The 21,623-nt window shown below is 35.7% G+C and overlaps 1 protein-coding gene across 1 annotated transcript; it reads left to right on the top strand.

Annotated features, from left to right (window-relative positions):
* Nucleotides 1–639: 639 nt before the first annotated feature.
* Nucleotides 640–21,567, top strand: LOC147391706 (protein EXPORTIN 1A). Its single transcript, XM_086457838.1, has 32 exons — nucleotides 640–1,019; nucleotides 3,928–4,044; nucleotides 4,360–4,452; nucleotides 4,558–4,629; nucleotides 4,990–5,097; nucleotides 5,180–5,262; nucleotides 5,550–5,688; nucleotides 5,863–5,931; nucleotides 6,018–6,095; nucleotides 6,290–6,352; nucleotides 6,449–6,493; nucleotides 7,003–7,110; nucleotides 7,220–7,318; nucleotides 10,011–10,214; nucleotides 10,744–10,803; nucleotides 10,932–11,042; nucleotides 11,702–11,799; nucleotides 11,882–11,990; nucleotides 13,561–13,626; nucleotides 14,354–14,452; nucleotides 14,572–14,652; nucleotides 14,870–14,959; nucleotides 16,442–16,527; nucleotides 17,212–17,292; nucleotides 17,405–17,587; nucleotides 19,321–19,387; nucleotides 19,468–19,578; nucleotides 19,765–19,872; nucleotides 19,951–20,088; nucleotides 20,172–20,309; nucleotides 20,390–20,494; nucleotides 20,908–21,567. Exons 1-32 carry the CDS (start codon nucleotides 921–923, stop codon nucleotides 21,028–21,030), a joined length of 3,231 nt encoding a protein of 1,076 aa, XP_086313964.1. The 5' UTR covers nucleotides 640–920; the 3' UTR covers nucleotides 21,031–21,567.
* Nucleotides 21,568–21,623: the final 56 nt, after the last annotated feature.

Genomic DNA, 21,623 nt, shown 5'->3' with positions numbered 1-21,623 from the left:
CAATCCATTGAGAACTCTGGTATATAGATCTTAAGCAGTTTTCGAAGTTTTTCTAATGGTTGACGTACACTCGCTTGCTTGAATCATCCAACATTCTCCTAAGATTGCCCCACACGTAAAAAAAATTCCGTCGCATAGAACAATCTTCAGCCCCATTATTCACAAGAATCTTTAAAAAAAGTGATTGAAGGATCTTAGTAAATCGAATTTAGTCCATGAATCCAAGAAATTGAAAGAATTCTTTCTCTCTCTCTCTCTCTAGCAAGAATCCTGGATTTGACTTGATTGGCTCTATCTTAGTGGACATACATAATCAAAAGCAGCCCCGACAGGTAATTTTCCAGCCATTATGTTGGATTCTATGTAGACGGATCCCAGGATCTTTTGGATTCGAATTAATATCCAATGTTTATTGACCAATGGGCTGGACCCATGGCCCATCATGAAATATACTCAAACCCAACCGTACAACAATGGGATCACTGAACCCAAATAGATCCACGTGGCAGTCTCTAAATTATCTTAGTACAATAAAATCGTCAAACATTGGCACCAATCAAGCGTTTTTAAACCGCACGATTTTGCGTACTTTCTACACAACAGCCTCTCTATGTTTCCTTTGATAGTATTCTCCTCTTTACTGTTTTTAAAGCTCACACACCACAAATTCTCTCTCTCTCTCTCTAAGAAACCTAAACCGTCTCCTTCTTCCCCCTTCTTTTCAAATCTCCCTCTCTCCTCTCTCTCTATTTCTATCTCCCAAAACCCTAAGTCGTCTACTTTGATGTTCAAGTGATTTCTAGGGTTTACCAAGCGTTCTCGTCTCCCATTAATAATTCCAGGGTTTTTAAAAAGAACTCGATTTGGAGGGATTGAAGACTGTGCAGTAGCAGAAGAGTTGTGAGTAGTATTGTTCTTCCATGGCGGCTGAGAAACTTAGGGATTTAAGTCAGCAGATCGATGTTTCTGTGCTTGATGCTACTGTTTCTGCGTTCTATGGCACGGGATCTAAGGAGGAGGTGAGCTCTTACTGTTTCTTCGACCCCGAAATCTCGACTTTTTATTTATTTTTGGTTTTTCTGATGCAATTTTTTGTTTGTTTCTCTTTATTATTTGTTGTAAAAAAAGTTTTAATTTTTCCCTCTCTCTCTCTCTCTGATACAAGTAGTGAGTTTTTTTTTACTGATTATTACTTCAATCGATCGTTAGATATCTAAAATGTGTCATAGTCATTATAGCCCCAAAAATATAAATTAAAAAAAATTAAAAACTAAGACAAACTATGTGCCTTCTACACATTTGCATGTTTTAAGAACAGAAATGCAGTTATTGTCATTGTTACTATATTTTTTTTCCAAAAATTCTCAAGGGACTGGCCGATTGAATTTGGGAATCGATGAATTGATCGGTGATTTATTGATTAATGGCCGAATACGATAACATTTTTATCCTTCAACCTCAAAATTTTATCTTTCTCAATCTTCAGATTTCAAGAACAAGATAGGGTTTTTAGGGAGGGAGGTTGAAGATGATGGGTTTTGGGACAAAAATATTATTTGTATAATCCCCGGATTTTTTATGGAAATTTCTTGTACTTATCTGAATATAACGAACTGAACCCCTGCTGAATGATTGGCGAATCTTAACTTGGTTACTATTTTATTATTGGTGGTAAACCCTTTGAATCAGTCTTAGAGGGAAATGGTATTTGTTCTTCTTTGTCATCTGAAATCCCTTTTAATCGTTTGGGACTTTAGTTTTGTTTCAAATTTCTGGGTTTTGTGAAGAAAAGGAAGTGTTTGGCTGATGCTTTTGTAGTAAAATTACAGTCTTCCTTTGTGCGCTGAAAAGAACTATGACTGGTTTTACCAAAAATCCCTATGCTTTTTTGAAATGTAATGACTAGAAGAACTACTGATAATAATGTGGATATGTATGTGGCTCTAGTGGATAAGGTCTAATTTTTTCTCCCCCCGTCACTGTGACCCTCTCTTCCTATTTATAGCCGTTCTTCTCCATTGCTTTGCTGCCACGTGGTGCCCTAGTCCCTCTGAGCTTGGGCATACTGACCATGTGTAGCATTTTCATTGGCTCTCGCATGCGTCCACCTTCACATTCGTACAAAACTGTTTTCTGTTCTCCTGTCAGCTCCATTGACTGGCCAGGCTTGTCTACCCAATCAGACGCTCTTACGTGTCGCAATATGGGTGATTTGTCCCCTCAAGATTTGGGTGGTGAAGTGCCAATAGAGGGGTTCCACTCGTATCGCCCGGGGTGCACCAAATGGCATTCCCTGTGGCGCCTCCAAACTTAGGTGAACATCATTGGGGGGGCACCCTCCATGATGTCATACATAATGATCCATGTAGAAGAGCTGCATAGATCAATATCATCATACTTATGTGCATCATTAACCATTTTCATTTGATGCGACTCAAGACGTGAATGAAGAAGCAATATTTTGCGAAGAACTTATTTTCTTCTGTTAAGAAATTATTACAGGCATCAATTGATGACAACCACCCATTCCTCCTCACACCTAATTAATTTTCCTCAACCATTTTCTTTGTAAAAATGTCATCCTAGCCCCAAGTTTTGTCAAAAACAAACCTCCAGCACACTCTAAGCCACCCTATAGCCTCGCCTATTTTCATATTTTTTTATTCATTATTTTGCCCTTACCATCTCCCCTTATAAATAGAGCAGGAGCACAACAAACAAAAGGATCATCGAAGAAACAGTAATTATCCAACCCCTTAAGATCCATCACACATTTACCAAATCGATTCAATCATGACCACAAGGCATGTTACTAAAATGCACCAAATAATGGATTCGATCAAAGTGCGCGAAATCAAACCTCTTTTTTAGGGAAGACCGATGAATTGACCACAAAACACTCAAGTACATGAAACTAATTCAGCAATTGGATCGTTGGAGTTATCGTATCATTAGTCTAGGATTTATATTTTTAACCATAGGTATTCTTTCGGGAGCAGTATGGGCTAATGAGGCATGGGGATCATATTGGAATTGGGACCCCAAGGAAACGTGGGCATTTATTACTTGGACCATATTCGCCATTTATTTACATACTAGCACTCATTTGATCAAACCCCCATCCCTTGTAGTGATTTATGATGCAATGAATGAATGAAGAACTCATAATATCTGTTGAGACAAATCATATTGTGACTTTGTAAATAAACAAACCATTTTCAATCTAACTCACTCTTTTTTCTACCCATCCAGAGGAGGAATACTGCATTCCATTACAATAATTCCAGTACAATGGCAGAATCGTGGATAGGGAACTATACTAGCTACGCTACCTACCTAACCTACCTAATTTCTTGTAAAAATTTCCGGGATCAATGATTGGACCATGCAAAATTTAAATACCTTTTCTTGGGTAAAGGAACAGATGACTCGATCCATTTCTGTATCGAGAATTATATAAAAAAACACTCTGACCTCTGCTTTCTGGCTCATTGATTGTCGCTTTTTCTTTATATATATATATATATATACACACACATACATATCGACTTGCTTTAGGTAGTCACCATCTCATGCTTGCTGAGTAAGTTCTATATGCTCTGAAAAGAAAGGATAGCCCGGAGTCAGAAGCTATAGGATCTGCTACTTCCACCCCCTCCTCTGCCCACAATCACGATGCTACTGAGAACGCAATTCTGCAATTGCGGCTTTTATCAAATTTTTTATAATTTCGATATGCTATTTTGGGGTAAATTTATTAAGAATAGGCCTACATAGTTATGGTTCATTTGCATTAATATATAATTGAAGACAAGACTAGACCAATGAATTGAAGATCTCCTATATTTTCTTGAACTTTTTTTTACTCACTGGTAACTTTAACTTGACTTGCTTCATTTCTGTTTTGGTATTTGTTTTTGTTGGCAGAGGACAGCCGCTGATCAGATTTTGCGAGAGTTGCAGAACAACCCAGATATGTGGCTGCAAGTAGTGCACATTCTACAAAACTCACAAAACCTAAACACTAAATTCTTCGCGCTGCAGGTTGGTTTTGTAGAAATTTATTCGATGAGTTAGTTTATATATGCTTTTTTTAGCAAGCCGGTGAAGGCAGATTTATGTTTAGAGGGAGGGAGGGAGTTTTGAAATTGATTTGGTAAGTGTGGGCAAACTCCTCCCATCTCTTTGAAGTCTTAGAACAGTGGGACAGTTTTATTACGTTTAATCTGCACTGTCCCAGAGGTGCCTTCTCAGAAATCTGGATATTCTCAACTGCTCAAAATTGAAAACAGCACGTGTAGCGAGTTCTTATTCATCCATATGCGTTTCTGAATGTATGAACAATTTTTTTTTGTATAGGTTTTGGAAGGAGTCATCAAGTATAGGTGGAATGCATTACCCGCTGAACAGCGTGATGGAATGAAAAATTACATATCGGATGTCATTGTACAGGTATATTTTACAAACTTATGTTGTAATATTTCAAGGGAAATAGAATATAACTTCTTTTTTTTCACTAATATTTCACGTGCCATTGTAATATGTGTCGTTGCCCAGCTTTCAAGAAATGAAGCTTCTTTTCGGCGGGAAAGGCTGTATGTCAATAAGCTCAATATTATATTGGTTCAGGTGATACACAGTGATTCTATTTATTTTAGAATCTGAACTTATGTTTCCTCAATGTCGAATTGTTCACTAGAGTCTTAGAACACTTCTGACTTAATGATTTTGATTAATTGTTTACCACAAAGTTCTGTTTTACCCTGTTCTCATCGCCCTTAATGTTGCCTGTAGTGGTTTTGGGAGAAACTTTTGGTTGTCACCTAGTTTTGGTTTCTCAGCTTCTATTCATATTCAGTTTTCTGTTGTAGTAGTTCATCTATATGTTCAGATATCTTGTTTCTATTAGATCTTTATGTTCTTTGATTTGTTCCACATGGATTTACTCTTAATCGTGGTTTGATCATATAACGCTCTTTGAATGTACAGATTTTGAAACATGAGTGGCCAGCCAGGTGGGAAAAATTTATTCCTGATCTTGTTTTAGCGGCAAAGACTAGTGAAACAGTATGTGAGAATTGCATGGCCATATTAAAGGTAATTTCAGCTCTCGCTGTCCTGTTTTCTTGGTCTGAATTCGTTTTGGAATATGGGGTTAACATAAACCATTGTTTCTCAGCTTCTCAGTGAAGAGGTGTTTGATTTTTCAAGAGGGGAAATGACTCAACAGAAGATTAAAGAGCTTAAACATTCATTAAACAGGTAAGTAATTTAATAGCCTTGCGCTGTTGTCAAAAGCTGCACCTTGACCTTACCTGCTTTAAGTGGGTTTCAAAATCTGGGGTTATATTGATAAATTGTGTCTAAAGGGTACATAATCAATTTTAGAATATACGAGGTGTCTCAAATATTTAGCTAAACTTTTGAGGTGTCTAAGATTAAAAAACCTAATAGGTAGCATGTGCATACGTACATGTATTGCAAAATTTATGTTTCACTGTTTATATTTGTTTGGAATCCATACTAACTCTAATCTGGCTTGTTCACAGTGAGTTTCAACTCATTCATGGGTTATGCATATATGTGCTATCAGCATCTCAAAGGACTGAACTTATACGTGCAACACTGGCAACCTTGCATGCTTTCCTTTCATGGATTCCTTTGGGTTATATTTTTGAATCGCCACTGGTTTGTGCACTGACCACTACTTGTCCATTGCATGATTGATATTTTTCCATTTAACAAAATAAATAAAATAAAATCTGTGTAAAAACTTGTGTTTTATTCACACCTCTGCCCATAGGTTTCTTTTAGTTGTTGCACCAGTCTTATACTTTGATCCTATTTCTATGTATGTGACAGTTGGAAACACTCTTAAAATTCTTTCCAGTAGCATCATATAGGAATCTTACTTTGCAGTGCTTAACAGAGGTAGATACCTGTTCTTTTCTTTATTGTATTTTACTACCTTGATTTAAAGAGCTGAAGATTGAATTACCTCCCATCTTTGTCTTCAGGTTGCTGCCCTTCAATTTGGAGATTTCTATGATAATCAGTTTGTTAAAATGTATACCATTTTCATGGTGCAGTTACAGGTACTATATGCATATATAACTAAAAGCATGTTAGATCTACAATTTAACATACATCTAATATCTGGGATTTAATGGCTGTATGTTGACTCTGTTCTTTATTTCACCAATGACTAATTGGATTCTTGCTGATTTGTGTTTGCTTTTATTGTCGTTTATTTGTTGTTGACTTCTGGTTAATATTTAATGCTTTCTAGACTATTCTTACACCTGGAACGAATATTCCTGATGCTTATGCCCATGGTTCCAGTGAAGAGCAGGTGAAGCTTTCATACCCAATGGAGTTTCCTTCCTGGCATAGCTTATTTCTGGCGCACTGTGTCTAACCATGTCCTTTCTTTTGTGTGTTTTTTCAGGCATTTATACAGAATTTGGCACTTTTTTTCACTTCATTTTATAAGGCAAGTTTCCTATTTTAGTTGTATAGATTTTAGATTGAGCGCTAGATACATGCATGTCCTTTAAAAAGAACAGTCGTAAATAACTATGATGTAGAAAGTAAAGATTTTTTGATATATGGGTTATTACAATGATATGTAGTGGCCTTACAATGATTATAAGCTGTAAAGTATACTATTGTGACAGGACATGATTTATTCTAGGGTATTGTTAACGTAAAGTGCAATAAATTCACCTTGGGAATAAGCGTCCAAGGGTATTTTGGTAAAAAAATAATTTTTGAGGGCATTTTCTGTACAAAATCCAATTTTCAAAGTTTATTTATTGCACTTAAACGTGTGCCCTTAGGGCACACATTATCAAGATCCTTTATTCTATTTAGTAATATTTTATAGATCTCTTTGCAATGAAGAAATTTATTTTATGTAGTATTTACTCTTTATCAAAATTTATTCCTCAGTTTGGTGTACATGCAATCGACAAATAATTGCTGACACTTATTTTCGTGCAGTCTCATATTCAAGTACTTGAATCTACTGCGGAAAATAGGTCTGCTCTACTATTGGGGCTTGAGTATCTAATTGGCATCTCTTATGTTGATGATACAGAGGTTTTTAAGGTGTGGTTTAGTCCTATACACTTTCCTTATTATTATATGATTTTTTTTTTTCGATTTGACCTTCCATAATTATTATTGACCTGAACTTATTGGTGTTATGATTGTCCAGGTTTGTTTGGACTATTGGAACTCCTTAGTCTTAAATCTCTTTGAGGCACACCACAATTTGGATAGTCCTTTAGCAACTGCAAGCGCAATGGGGCTTCAGGTATGGTAAACATGATCTTTTTATTGCTATATCAGGACCCTTTAGAACATATGTGAAATGCAAATGGAAATGGATGTGCCTAAGCATTTGAGGGTCAGACCATTGTCTTGCATTTGAATTGAAGCTTACAATTACTAATTTTAAATATCATGTTAGGTCCGCCCTCAGCTTCCAGTGTTTTAAAAGCCATTTGATTCTTATGCCCTGAGGCTCATCTGAGATGAAGCCTCCTCAAAATGCCTTGCTTCTTATTAAAAAAGCTAAAGCTCAGAAGGCATACTGCACATCTACCGTGTCTTTGAAAAAGCAGATTCTAAATTGTCTACACATTTTCTATGCCTCATGTCATATAGGTGTAACTTGCATGCATATTCTGGTGGCGGTAGGTTGTATTAGCATAAATAATTCTATTCTATTCTCTGCTCTTTGTTTCTCTCTTTTACACTTAGCTAAGTAATAATAAGCCATTCTAGATTAAATAAACATCAACACAAACATATTTTTCCTCATATGAAATGGATAAACATTTGTCTATACTCATGAGATATTGTTGTTTTTAAAAGACTCAAAATATCTAATTTGGATTATAATATGTTTAAGATCTCTTAGAAATATATTTTTTTGATAACCAAGATCTCTTAAAAATCTTTTGATACTCTACCGCTGAATGTAAACTACTACCAGAAAATATTAGAGGTATTTGTGATTGAGATCCAAAATTGTTTCAAATAACCTATAAAGGTATTGATATTGTGCTCCATCGAGCCTTCAATAAGTCTCTTGATAAAATGTTATTTATGTCAAATATAAGGTGAGAGATTTATACTATTTGAAGGTGCAAAACTGAGGTGATGGGTTTTTGTGAATGTTTCCTAAGTTGTTGCGGACATGCCATCGAAGATGCTTAATTTGCTAACTTGTTGCTGAAGGTAAACTACTACTAGAAAATATTAGAGGTATTTGTGATTGAGATCCAAAATTGTTTCAACTAACCTATAAAGGTATGGATATTGTGCTCGATCGAGCCTTCAATAATTGTCTTGATAAAATGTTCTTTATGGCAAATATAAGTTGAGAGATTTATACTATTTAAAGTTGCAAAACTGAGGTGATGGGTTTTTGTAAATGTTTGCTAAGTTGTTGCAGACATGCATCGAAGATGCTTAATATATGGAAAAGGAGTTAAGAATTGGAGGTGCTACCCTAATTTCAATATTTTCCTCTTTTAGTTTCTTCATGGATTTTGGCCATCCCCAATTTTTGGGATAAGGCTTTGATAGTGATGATTTGTCACGGCCCTGCCAGTACCATATTGGTTGGATGTGGAAGGGTTGTGGTGACCGCGTGAGGTCGAAGTGGAGCTGTCATGTTGCGGGTTCGAATGGCAGGGGGTAGTGATTAGTCCCACAACAGGCAGGATAACGTTTAAAGTCTGTGATACAAGGACAAACTAGACCTTACATGGTACGTCGTGTTTTAAAAGTGTGAGGATTTTGGTCCAAAGTGGACAATATCGTGTTGTTGTGGCTCTGGGGCATTACAAATGGTATTAAGAGTCAAGGACAGCTCTTCCTGTTTGGTGGGGAGGTTGTCACGCCCTCGCCGATGCTTGTGGTTGGACGTGGAAAGGGATGCAGAGACTGTGTGATGTTGAAGTAGAGCTTTCACATTATGGGTAAATAGAATGGAGGAGTGTGATTAGTCCCGAATTGGGCAGAAGAATGTTCAAAGCCTAGGCAACAAGGGTAAACCAGACCTTACATGGTACGACGCTTTTTAAAGCCATGCGGCTTTCAACCCAAAGCGGACAATATCGTACTGTTGTTGGCTTAAGGCGTTACAATGATGATGATAATGATGGTGAATTTTTATCATGGTCTAAGGGATCAACATCTGGCATGCCCAAAATCTATGTGGCTTTGACCTAATAGGACCTAGTTTGATTTGGTGTGACTTGGGTCTAATTTAGCTTTGAACTCTTAATTATGATTGGAATCGACCTGCAGTTGGCTCAACATGGACTTGACTAGGCATGATCGTACATTGGGCCTTTGGGATCACTTGTGATCGGTCGATTGACATGGTATCTTAAACTGTTCTTTTAACACTTCATAATCTGAACATAAACCAAGAATCTTTAAAATCAGGGTACTTGAAAGTTGTAAGTTACATGTTTGATGGTAAGGTACCGTATATCATTGTGGGTTTTTCCACAACATAATGCTGAGACTGAGAGAGTTATTTTATATTTTAGGTTCTATGCTCGTTGAATATATCTTTTTGTTATATTTATTGCTCATAGATCAAACAACTTTGCGGAATTTATTATTATTTTTGATACGTCGAATATCATAAATCAAGGTTGAGATGACCAATCTGGAAGCTAAGGAAAATACAACAATCCAATTAACAACTAGCCTAAGAAGAAAAGACAAAAGAAAACCCAACAATTGTGAGAAAATTAAACTGAATTTTTAGTCTTATGCACTGACATATTCCTGCCTGCATCTTTGGTTTGTTCCTCTACATTAGACTTTCTTTTATTTAATTTATCATATATTATGTCGTCAACTTCTCTTATCTGTGTGTTTGCACTTTCCATATGAGAACTCCTCTTATGATGAATACTGATATGTTAGTTTTTGGGTATTTGTTTGATCTCTGTTAACATTGTTATGTACTTAATCTGCAGATGCCATTGCTGTCTGGTATGGTTGATGGCATTGGGTCACAACTTTTGCAACGGCGGCAGCTTTATGCCGGTCCAATGTCAAAGTTGCGAATGTTGATGATCTGTCGCATGGCTAAGCCTGAAGAGGTTTTGATTGTGGAAGATGAAAATGGAAATATCGTGCGTGAAACCATGAAAGACAATGATGTCCTTGTTCAATATAAGGTATATTCTGTATTCATCCATTTGTATATTATTTTAAATGTGGTTAACAGTTTATTTTTGTTTTGCCTTCCTTTGTTATTGTTCGAGTTTCCTGTGAGTGAATCTCTCTCTCACTGATGCTTTTATCTTTGTTGCCTTTTGTCCATTTCCCTCAAATGTTTTTTATTTTTTTTTGATCGATTCCTTCAAATGTTCTACTAAATTTTATTTTGCGCATAAAAAATTATATAATTGACTGCCATCTTTAATTATTCTTTCCAATTTTAAAGATTGAACCAAAATGGCATCTCTTTCGAAGAACAACAATTGTTTGGTCACAAAGTCGAGTGAGACAAGCTAAGAGTGAATGTCACCTGGAAGTACTCTACTTCACTAAGTGGTAAAACCACACTAGAACTTAAAATACTATCCACAAGAAACATTTATCTTTTGGTAGCTTTTTCCTCAAAAAGTTTTGGCATCTGGACATCTTTCTTCAAGAAATTTAATGTCAGTTCTGGCTTGCTTATTGTTGATGATTTTGTTACAGATCATGAGGGAAACATTGATCTACTTGTCACACCTTGACCACGAGGATACTGAACAGCAAGTATGGATTTAACCTCAGAACTTGCAATATTTTTTTTTGTTGCGGGATTATGATCCCAATAGAACATGAATGAAACATTTAATATCTCTAGAATTTTGCTGAATGAGTTTTTTCTCTGGTAATCTCAGATGTTGAAGAAATTAAGTAAACAATTGAATGGTGAGGATTGGTCTTGGAACAACTTAAACACATTATGCTGGGCAATAGGATCTATATCTGGATCCATGATGGAGGAACAGGTATGTTTTTCTCCTATTTTTAGTGTGAACTCCTTTAAAATAAACAACATATCAGCTTTTCTATGACTATTTTTCAACTGTAAATTCTGTTGGAGATCAGTTTACCTATGTATAGTGCATGTTGGTTTCCGATCTTGTGTTCCTTTGTCATTGAACATTTACCATGAAGCCTCCAGTATTGTTTTGGCCATTTTTATTGAGCTCATGACATGTTTTATTGATCAAATCGGTTTGTTTGAAATTGATCTTGCTTTGCTTTTTTTTCTTTGATATGCAAAATATTTATGATGTTTTTGTCAATAAATGAATTAATATGAAAATTATTCTAACTTAAAAAGAGAAAGGGCCAAAGAAAAACCCACTGTACCAGACTTGCTAGAGATATTCAATGAATATTTGTTTTTCATTAAGGCCCAAAGATTAAGCAGTATTTCTTTCTTAGGTTGACATATCTAGAACCCCTAATATTCTACATATTGAATACCTACTCGTTGGCACCTGCTATATACAAATGTTGCAATTTGTTACCCATCTTTCAACTCAAATGCATTTGATCCTTAATCCTTATTTGTGCAGCAATGATGTTCTATCTACTAAACATGTGCATGTGGTTTCTAGATGAATTTGGTTTTCACTGGTTTGGTATTGTACTTTGGCAGGAAAACAGGTTTCTGGTGATGGTCATCCGTGATTTACTGAACTTGTGTGAAATCACAAAAGGGAAAGATAACAAAGCTGTTATTGCAAGTAACATTATGTAAGAATTGCTGAACGGATAAATGTTTTTTGTGAGATAAAATTTCAATACTTGATTTGTTAATTTGTGCTTGGATTGGTAGGTATGTCGTTGGACAGTACCCGAAGTTTCTAAGAGCCCATTGGAAATTCCTGAAAACTGTCGTGAATAAATTGTTTGAGTTCATGCACGAGACACATCCGGGAGTTCAGGTTTTTTTTTCTCCTTCCAATTTCCTGCATCAAAGTTAAACCAGTCATTGATCATGTTCGATTCAGATGCTTATTTTTGTTTGTATGTGACTTCAAGCTCCATTCAGACACTATGCCATTCCTTATTGGTATTTTTGGAACACAATTTTGTAGTAGTTATCATACTGAATGTTTTATTGATATGTATATTTGGCAAAATTTCTACAAGTTATCATCTATTGCTGAGAAAGTGGTTAGTTTATCTTTATGCTTGACACATGATATTTTTTAATGCCTCAAGGTTGGTTTGGCTCGATTTGGTTCGGACCATTTGATCTGATTTATAGACAAAGCATGAGGATGACATTGAATTCGTCTTGATCGATTGATGAATCCTAACTTGGATTCAAGATTGCAATCTTTATGTATATTGAACAATATAAGCTTCAAATTTGTTATGGACCTATGGTTATTGGTTACATTTTGTGGGTGTATGTATGATATTAATTATGAGATTTGGTTATTTATTTTGAAATGTAATATGAGATTTGATGATAAAATATGAGAACACCACTTAGTAGGAACAATTTCCCAATTTTTCGAACTTGGCAAATTCTCCCCTTACCGACTTATTCTCAAACCCGGGCTTGGTGGCTATGGGTATGCCTATATGGTTTTGAATGAAGCCTACCACTGTTTATTTTTGTTTAAAGGCATGCCTTATACTAATCCAAAGAGTTCAATTATGTGCTCATTATGTCAATCCACGTCATTTTTTGGTTTTTCTCTCGCTTTTTCAGAACCTACAACTTGTTCATTTCTTCTAATTTGGGCCTCTAGTGCTATACATTTCCATTGTACTATTTTTAATCATTCAATGTTTTGGGATCAATGTTTCATTCCAGTTTTAGCCAAAATTGACATGTCCTATTCTAGACAGTTTGAAATGTTGCAAGACATCAAATCATATCCTTACTGAAGTTGCATTCCATATACTCCTCTTTTTCTTATTTATATAGTATTGCATGGAAGTGATATGACAAGGCACTTTTTTCTTTGCCTGACGCAATATATGCACTTTTGAAAAAACTGTGCCTAAAATGTTATCAAAGTAATGTATTCCAATCCATACTATAGTGATATGGTTGAGAATGTTAAGAAAATCCAGAAGTGTCATTGGCTTTACCACTTCCTATTTTGTATTACTTATGGACGAAGAAAATCAAGTAGTATTCTTATAAGCACTGAAGGGGTAGTACTTTGATCGAGTTTGTATATTGTGAATGATCACCTCCAAGTCTCTTTCCTTTGCCTTAATAAAATTTTCCTTTTATTGCCGTCATTTGTTATTTTTTATACAAATAATGTACTTGTCAAACTTCCAATTTCCTTTTTTTTTTTTCTTTTTTGATGGATAAAAATAAATTTATTAACAGGGGTGGTCGAGGTGACCTAATTTTAGTTTGGATGTGTTGGCATGTTGTTTTTCAATGATCTATCTTACACCGATTAATGGAATGGCCCCTCTTTCTCATATGGATTTGTTATGCTTGTGCTTGTCCTATAGACTTACCTTTTATTTTGCTTTCAGGATATGGCCTGTGACACATTCTTAAAAATTGTTCAGAAGTGCAAGCGTAAATTCGTTGTTGTACAGGTAATATTAGTCTTGTTTATTTCTTCTTTGTCTCTTTAATACTTTGGAAATGAGGATATTTTGAAAGTTTGGATGAGGCATCTGGCTGTTTGTGTTGTACCTTTTAATTTAGTAACTTGAGTTGATTTAATACAAAAGCTCCGTGGGAATAAATTTGTTTTGGTTCTCATTGTTATGTTTATCTACTTTTAACCAACCTGTATGACTGGGAATCATCTTATTTTGCGTGTTTGTATATATATTGGGATCCATGGACTTTTGGAACGAAGAGAGTATTATTATGGGGGGAGCAAAATAGTCTGAGAATACTCCAACAAGATGGAGGCAAGTGACTGAGGTTCTATTGAGAAAAGACTAGATTGGGGTCCACTAGTTGATTCTTCCCATTTGAAGTCCTAGAAACTGTTACCCTTTAAGTTTCCCAAGATTGAAGACCATCTGAAAAGCAGCAGCTTGGTTTCTGGGATCATCAAGTCCACTGAATCCTTCTTTGCACAAAGATCCAGTTGTTCTTTTCCTCCAAATCAACTAAGGCAAAGCCAAAAAAGGAATCTATATAGATCATTCCATTCTGAATAAGATCTATGTATAATGGTCTTATTTTTGAAAGACAGATCTATTCAATGAAGTTATACTTCTGAAACATCGACTGTCTTGCCTCAGAGTAGTAATTCGTTGTTATCGTATAATCTGATTGTTCTGTGTGGTTCACTTGTTTGATTTGCAGGTTGGAGAACATGAACCATTTGTATCAGAACTTTTAACAGGTCTTCCGACTACTATTGCTGATCTGGAGCCTCACCAAATTCATTCATTTTATGAATCTGTATGTTGATAAAATCTTATGCCCCAAGTAAATTGATATTATCAATTATTTGTGCATTTATACAGTAAGCCTGGAATTATGGCTGTTGTGTGGTAACAGCAGTTCTTTTTTGTGGTCAGGTTGGTCAGATGATTCAAGCAGAATCTGATCCCCCAAAAAGGGATGAGTATCTGCAAAGATTGATGGAACTTCCTAATCAAGTGAGCTATTCAATTTGGTCCAATTTACTAGTGACAAGATTTACTTCTGTTTTTAAAAGTCTCATGATGGTTCTTTTCTTTTAAATTATCAAAACAAAAGTTCTGTTTTTTACTTGCTCCAAATTTTTACGCGTGGCACCTTTTTTTTGTTGTTCGTTTCAACTGATGCTAATAGGTATGTATAACTTGAGGTTTATGAGTCAATCTTGTTGTGCAGAAATGGGCTGAAATTATTGGGCAGGCACGTCTTAGTGTGGACTTTCTAAAGGATCAAGATGTTATTAGGACTGTACTTAACATATTGCAGGTATCTTCCTATCTGGTTTAATGTTAATTGTTTTGAACTCTGTTGGGGTTAATGTATGGGAGTAATGGAATTCTAACTGTATGTATCTGAAACTGGCTTCCTCATGGAACCTTGCACTATGATGCTTATTTTTCATTTATGGTATATTTGATTACCCATGGAAAATGGCCTGGATTTTCATTTTCCATGAAAAATCGTAGTTGCCATTGTTTGATTGGGTTTTTTCCATGGAAAATGGAAATCCACCCTCATCTAAAAATCCAGCTAAATGTGGATTCCTTTTCTTATATGGATAGGTGTGAAAATGAAATCCACCCCCAAATCCCACCTTTAACAAAACCCTAATCTCTTCTCTTTATCTTCCCCAGTCCCACCACCACCACCACCAAGATCACCGTCATCTCTCTGTCTCCTTTTAATTTTTTTCCTGATATTTTACCAGGTACAATCAAACATTGGATTTCGATTTTCCATGTAATTCATTTTCCCACCCCCATTTTTCCATGGTTTTTGAAATCCATGGAATTGCATTTTCCATGCAATCAAACAGACCCTTAAAAGGCCCATTATCATTTCCACTTGTTTATTTAGTAACTTTGGCTTAATTATTATCAGTTCACTCCTTTCAATCTACTGCATTATTGCACTTCCTATCAAGATTCATTTTACAAGTGTGTATTGAGGGGAATGATTGTAAAAGCTAGCAGTTTTAAGGTGTTTGCTGTTGTATATGGAATTATGCTCCCAACGGTCATTTGTGGTATATATTGAACACTATATGTTAAGGCATACCAATGATTTGTAGTCTCTCTTTCATTTCAGAGCACTTGTTTCTCATAAAAAGGTGGTGTTGATGGTAATGGAATTAAGATGTATTAATTGTGTTATGTATTGTTGTAGCATATTTGATTTTTTATTCAAGTTATTTAATTTATGAATTGTTATATCTAGCTTTCTAGCATCTTGTTCCAAAATGTAACAAATGCTGATAGAATTCCACAGTTTACTATTCTCATCTTGTACTGAGTTGATATTTATGGAAAATGATCTTGAATGGTTGGAAACAATAAATTTTTGGGTGGGAAAAACATGAATCTTCGATGGCAAGCCAGTTCCACTGCATATGAGAAAATTCCGAAAGTTCATGATTTATGTCTTCTCCAAGTACCTATGTTACATTCACAAGATTAGGCAAAATAGCGTCACCATTTCCATATCTCCTCTGTGTAGCTTGTATTGTTCAGTCTCCATGTTGGCCATCTCCTCTGAATGTAGTGCTGTATTCTCTGTTTTATTTATTTATTGTTCCATTTTTGGCTTATTTGTGCTACACGAAGAGTCCTGTTTGATAAATCTAATACATATTTTCAAGTGCATGCATTTGTGTAAATAAATATAATAATTTTTGGTCTTCCTTTTTTTAATGTATTTGCTACTTTCCAAGAATGGCGTGGGATTAATGCAAGTCTTCTTACTTGGCAGACAAATACCAGTGTTGCCAGTTCTCTTGGAACTTATTTCTTATCACAGATATCATTGATCTTTTTGGACATGCTTAATGTGTACAGGTAAGTAAAAAATTCATCTTGTGCTGTTCATCTTTCCAAACTGGGAAACTAGTAATATTGGATACTTTGAAAACCAACTTCTAGGAGCTAACTCTCTTTTTTTCATGAGTAAAATTTTATTAATAAAACAAATGGTGGTCGAGGTGATAACCCTACATTAAGCTAGGATACAAAAACTCTTCAGTTAGGGCACAACCACTCCCATCTAAAAACAGAATCCTCAAAGAAGACCCCTTTGAAATTAGGAGTTAACGTACACCAATAAAACAAGAGCTCTAAAATCTGTAAAACCAACTCAAATAGAGGGTTAAAACAAATGGTAGTTAGAAGTTCACTCTTGTGGAGTTGTGGTGACCATCTTCCTTAAATGATCCCAAATGTCTCTCAGTTCATTCATGAACCTGTGTTAGCGATGTTTCAAGATTTTCTAGTATTTAATTTTGAGAGAGAAAATTGTAATTATAAATGTGTCGTTCCTCCTTTGAATTTAACAAAAGGGTGAGGGGTCCACCAACCTCAACTGCGTAGTTATCAACAAAATGATAATGTAAAATACATCCCATGTAACTCTTCTTGTAAGATTCCCGGTGTAGTTTCCAACCTCTAAGACAGTTGTTTTAATATTTTATTGTGTGCGGGTCAAGTAATTTGTAATTTTATGACCATTTGGATGCTTGTGAACAGAATGTATAGTGAGCTTATATCAAGCAATATCGCTGAAGGGGGTCCTTTTGCCTCAAAAACTTCTTATGTAAAACTTTTGCGGTAAGTCCACTAATTGGGATTCAGTTTCAGACTTGAGATGTAGTCCCACAATTTTGATGTCATTTAAATTTGCTGTTGCTTTGTAACTAAATTAGAAGCTTCTTGAAAACAGATCAGTGAAAAGGGAGACGCTCAAGCTCATAGAGACATTTTTGGACAAGGCTGAAGATCAACCACAAATTGGAAAGCAGTTTGTGCCACCAATGATGGATCCTGTTCTTGGCGACTATGCTAGGAATTTGCCTGATGCCAGGGAATCTGAAGTTCTGTCTCTTTTTGCCACTATTATAAATAAGTAAGTTCTACTAAAATTGCTTATTTTCCCAATTTTCTCTTCGAATCTATGTTAACAATGTGGAGAAAAGACACAATTGTGACGGCATGGTGCATTGTGATACATGATAAGAGAAACTCTGATCACTGGGAAAGCAATTTTAATACAAAAAGGTTAGAAGGAAATTCAGAAAGATGCGAATATTCATGAGGGGGATTTTTGGGTTTAATACAATTTTAGTTCAAAAAATACAGCATCAGAGAAACGTATAAATTGCGACATACACCCATGACATAAAATATAGACCGCTTTTTTTTTTTTTAAAATTAAAGTGAAGACTAGGTAGTGACAACATGAGTAATTCTTATGGTCCCAAAGCACTTCCCTCACTTTACAAGGTCCCAAAAACATTTTTTTTTTGTGTGAGCGCACGTAACGCCAATTATTTTCTTGTACTTTTTTTTTTTTTTTTTTTTGAATTTTTGAAAACAAAATTGAGTTTTATGGATGAGATTTTTTTGGAAAATTTATGAATATGAAGTTCTTTTGAATCATTGAATACTTTTGTGTTTTTTGTGGCGATGTTTTGAATATTTCTTAAAAGGAGATTTTCTTTTCTTTTTTGGCTAGAAAATCTTAAATGTATATTTGTTAATTATGTTGTAGTGCAGTTCAGCAAGTCCTGTTTTAGTTAAGTTTCATTTACCTTGAAATGGTTTGGTCATAAGCAACAAAGGCCGATAGACGCCTCAGTGGGGTGTGTGCAAGTTGAAGATTCTAAAAGAGCAGGATGATGACAAAAAAAAACGTAGATTGATGTAATGAAAGCGGAAGTGAGCATACTTGAATTAACAGAAGATGTGGCTTTAAAATCAAGACAAAATGGAATTCTGAAACAAGATTCATATATCCAACCAACCGTAAATTTTTTATGTATTTTATGTTGATTTTTATGATGATAGTTTAGCTTGATTAGTCAGATGTCCTTTGAAGTTTTCGATTAATTATCTTACGTGCTTAAATTTTTATGACCTGTTACCTCATCCTGTACATAAATTTCAAATTTTCCACTCAGTCTGTAAAGTCAGAAGCTTTTTTGTCAGTCTCTCCTAAAGAACAATTTCGTCCGAGGACAAAATGGTGTTGAATTTTAGAGGAATACTTGAGGTATTTTTTTTGGCCAAAAAAAAGTTAGTGTTAATGTGAAGGGAGAAGCTAACTGACTATTTGGTGAGGTTTCTTGGTTTGGCAGCAGGCATGGTGATGGTCTGGCAGATAATTATGATTGAAAGTAAAATCTTAGTTTAATTGCATGGGCATCATTTGTTTGTTTGTTGACTAACCATTTACCCCAAAAGACCGATCTAATGAGGAAGGCGCAACTATGAATATAAGAGTGTCACGGATCGAAATGGGGCACAATATGTTTGCTACTGTTTCTTTCTAGTTGATCTTGTTGATTAATGTCTTGCATGTTACAGCTGTGTGGCTATATAAGTTTTGAAATTTGAGTATCTGGCATTGATGGGTGCTGACAATGAGTTCGCTTTTGATACTATATCATCGAAATAATATGCATCTTATCTGTTATTCTTCTATTATTGTGAAGTCATTACTAAAGTTGATTGTGGCCATGAATGACTTGCCAGTTCCAGTCAGTGTCCCTCTGAGTTGGGAACACATGTTGTGCGGCGTGTCTTCTTAGTTTCTACGTCTTCTTATTTATTAACTAACTCTAAACTTCTTGTATGTAGGTATAAGGTTGTAATGACAGAGGATGTGCCTCGCATATTTGAAGCCATTTTTGAGTGCACACTTGAGGTGAGGATGTGTAAATTGAGATATTCATCTCTCTGCTTGCCAGTTTTCTAACTGATGTGTGTCAAATCATCTTATTGCAGATGATTACAAAGAACTTCGAAGATTATCCTGAGCATCGCCTTAAATTTTTTTCATTGCTCCGTGCTATTGCTACCCATTGTTTCCCTGCTTTGATATGCTTGTCGAGTCAGGTCAGTGGTCAACCCTGTCACTCTCATCGAGGACTTGTCCCAGTAGTTGACGAGTTAAAATTTTTCATCGTTAAAACACATGCGTACATTGACCTCTTTACACATTTATAAACGTCTTCTGATTTTTCTTTTTGTTTAATATAATCGTATTTTGTGTTTTGAATTTTTACTGTTGGTCCACACCAGCAACTGAAGCTTGTCATGGATTCTATAATATGGGCTTTCCGGCACACTGAAAAGAATATTGCTGAAACTGGGTTAAACCTTTTGCTGGAGATGCTGAAGAACTTTCAGGTCTACTTCGTTATATTCTACTGCACGAATTAATGTAATCCATGTGGATTTCTTACAATTTTATGTGTCATTTGACAGGCTTCGGAGTTCTGCAATCAGTTCCATAGAACTTACTTCTTAACAATTGAGCAAGAGATTTTTGCAGTCTTGACAGACACGTTTCATAAGCCTGGGTTCAAGCTGCATGTGTTGGTGTTGCAGCATTTGTTTTGCTTGGTAATAAACCTTACTATAACCTTCCCCAAGTCAACGTCATTCACGACTAAGATCATTACAATTTGGAATGACATTTTTTTCAGGTGGACTCTGGTTCATTGACGGAGCCGTTGTGGGATGCATCTACAGTTCCTTATCCCTATCCCAACAATACAATGTTTGTTCGTGAGTACACCATAAAACTTTTGGGTACATCGTTCCCTAACATGACAACAGCAGAGGTGGGGAATTGGACTTCATTAACTCCTTTTTCTTCTCTCTTTATGTAAATTGTCATTTTTGAAATACGAGACATTTTCAGGTTACCCAATTTGTAAATGGGCTGTTTGAGTCAAGAAATGACCTCTCCAAGTTTAAGGATCACATCCGTGACTTTCTTGTGCAGTCAAAAGAATTTTCAGCTCAGGTAAGAGAACTGGTGTACAAATATATTTTACACTGCATGATAGGTGTGAAAATTAGGGCTGTCAGTGGATCGGATCAGACCCGAAATCTGATCTGTTCCGATCCGATAAAATGTTAGAAATTATATTATATATTTTATAAATATATGAAGTTTATTAAGATTTTGTACATTAACTTGGGTTTGTCCCGATCCGGACCCAGTTTGATTGTTATTGGATCGGGTTTGGATCTAAATATTGAGATTTGATAAAAACATGATCTGTTAAGGGCCCGATCTGGTACTTAACGGATCAGTTCCAGATCCGACCCTTGTCAAGTTGGTACCAAATCAATCCCGATCCAATCTGAACCCGACCCATTGACAGCCCTAGTGGAGTTGCATATGGTTTTATCGATGGGTTTGTTTCAATGTAGGACAACAAAGATCTGTATGCAGAGGAGGCAGCACTTCAGAGAGAAAGGGAGCGTCAACGGATGCTCAACATTCCAGGTCTTATTGCTCCTAGCGAGCTTCAAGATGAGATGGTGGACTCATAGCTGACAGGTTAATCCTGCGATATGCTAATTTCACATGAGGGGTCTTATTCAATCTGAAATGTCAGAGTGCGCTTTGTATCGATTACCAGGTTTTCTATGGAGGTGACCAGATCAGCGCTCTTCGTTTTAATTTTTTTTTTTTTCCTTTTTATTCCTCATATTTTTCCTTGTTAGATTGGTGGATCAATGAGGATGCTACCCCTAGTGTTAGAGCTGTCTTTAGACTGCTGGTGATGCTTGGCAGGACAATGGGAGTCAGTTGGTTGAAGTAGGGGATAGCTCTGATGGGTAGGCTATTATTATGATGCTAGTGTAGAAATCTATAGTGAGTCATTTTCTGGTAATCCTGAATTTGGCCAGATCTGTGTATTTTGTGCCTTCGAGCATGACAGATCTAGAAATCGAATTTTATGTTTGCAGTGCTGCTTTGGTTGATTGACTATCCGCACAGGTCTATTGTATTTTTGTATACTAACTTGGTGAGATCTGCAGAAATGGTTTTGTTTCTGCTTATTAATTTATACTGTATTTTTGCAATGTTTGAAGAAGCCTTCTTTTTATTTTTTCTATTGAGGACAAAGTCATTGATGGCA

Source organism: Akebia trifoliata, chromosome 11, assembly GCF_017979445.1.
Source record: "Akebia trifoliata isolate Shusen 1 chromosome 11, ASM1797944v1, whole genome shotgun sequence".
NCBI lineage: Eukaryota > Viridiplantae > Streptophyta > Magnoliopsida > Ranunculales > Lardizabalaceae > Akebia > Akebia trifoliata.
The sequence above is the reverse complement of the archived record's forward strand: the minus strand, read 5'-3'. Positions and strand labels throughout refer to the sequence as shown.

What these genes read in the sequence shown, in the direction of transcription:
- LOC147391706 (XM_086457838.1), top strand. Translation starts at nt 921, where the DNA reads ATGGCGGCTGAGAAACTTAGGGATTTAAGTCAGCAGATCGATGTTTCT. An exon ending in CTGTACTTAACATATTGCAG is followed by an intron (nt 14,960 to 16,441) that starts GTATCTTCCTAT and finishes CTTACTTGGCAG; the next exon opens with ACAAATACCAGTGTTGCCAG. An exon ending in CTAACATGACAACAGCAGAG is followed by an intron (nt 20,310 to 20,389) that starts GTGGGGAATTGG and finishes AGACATTTTCAG; the next exon opens with GTTACCCAATTTGTAAATGG.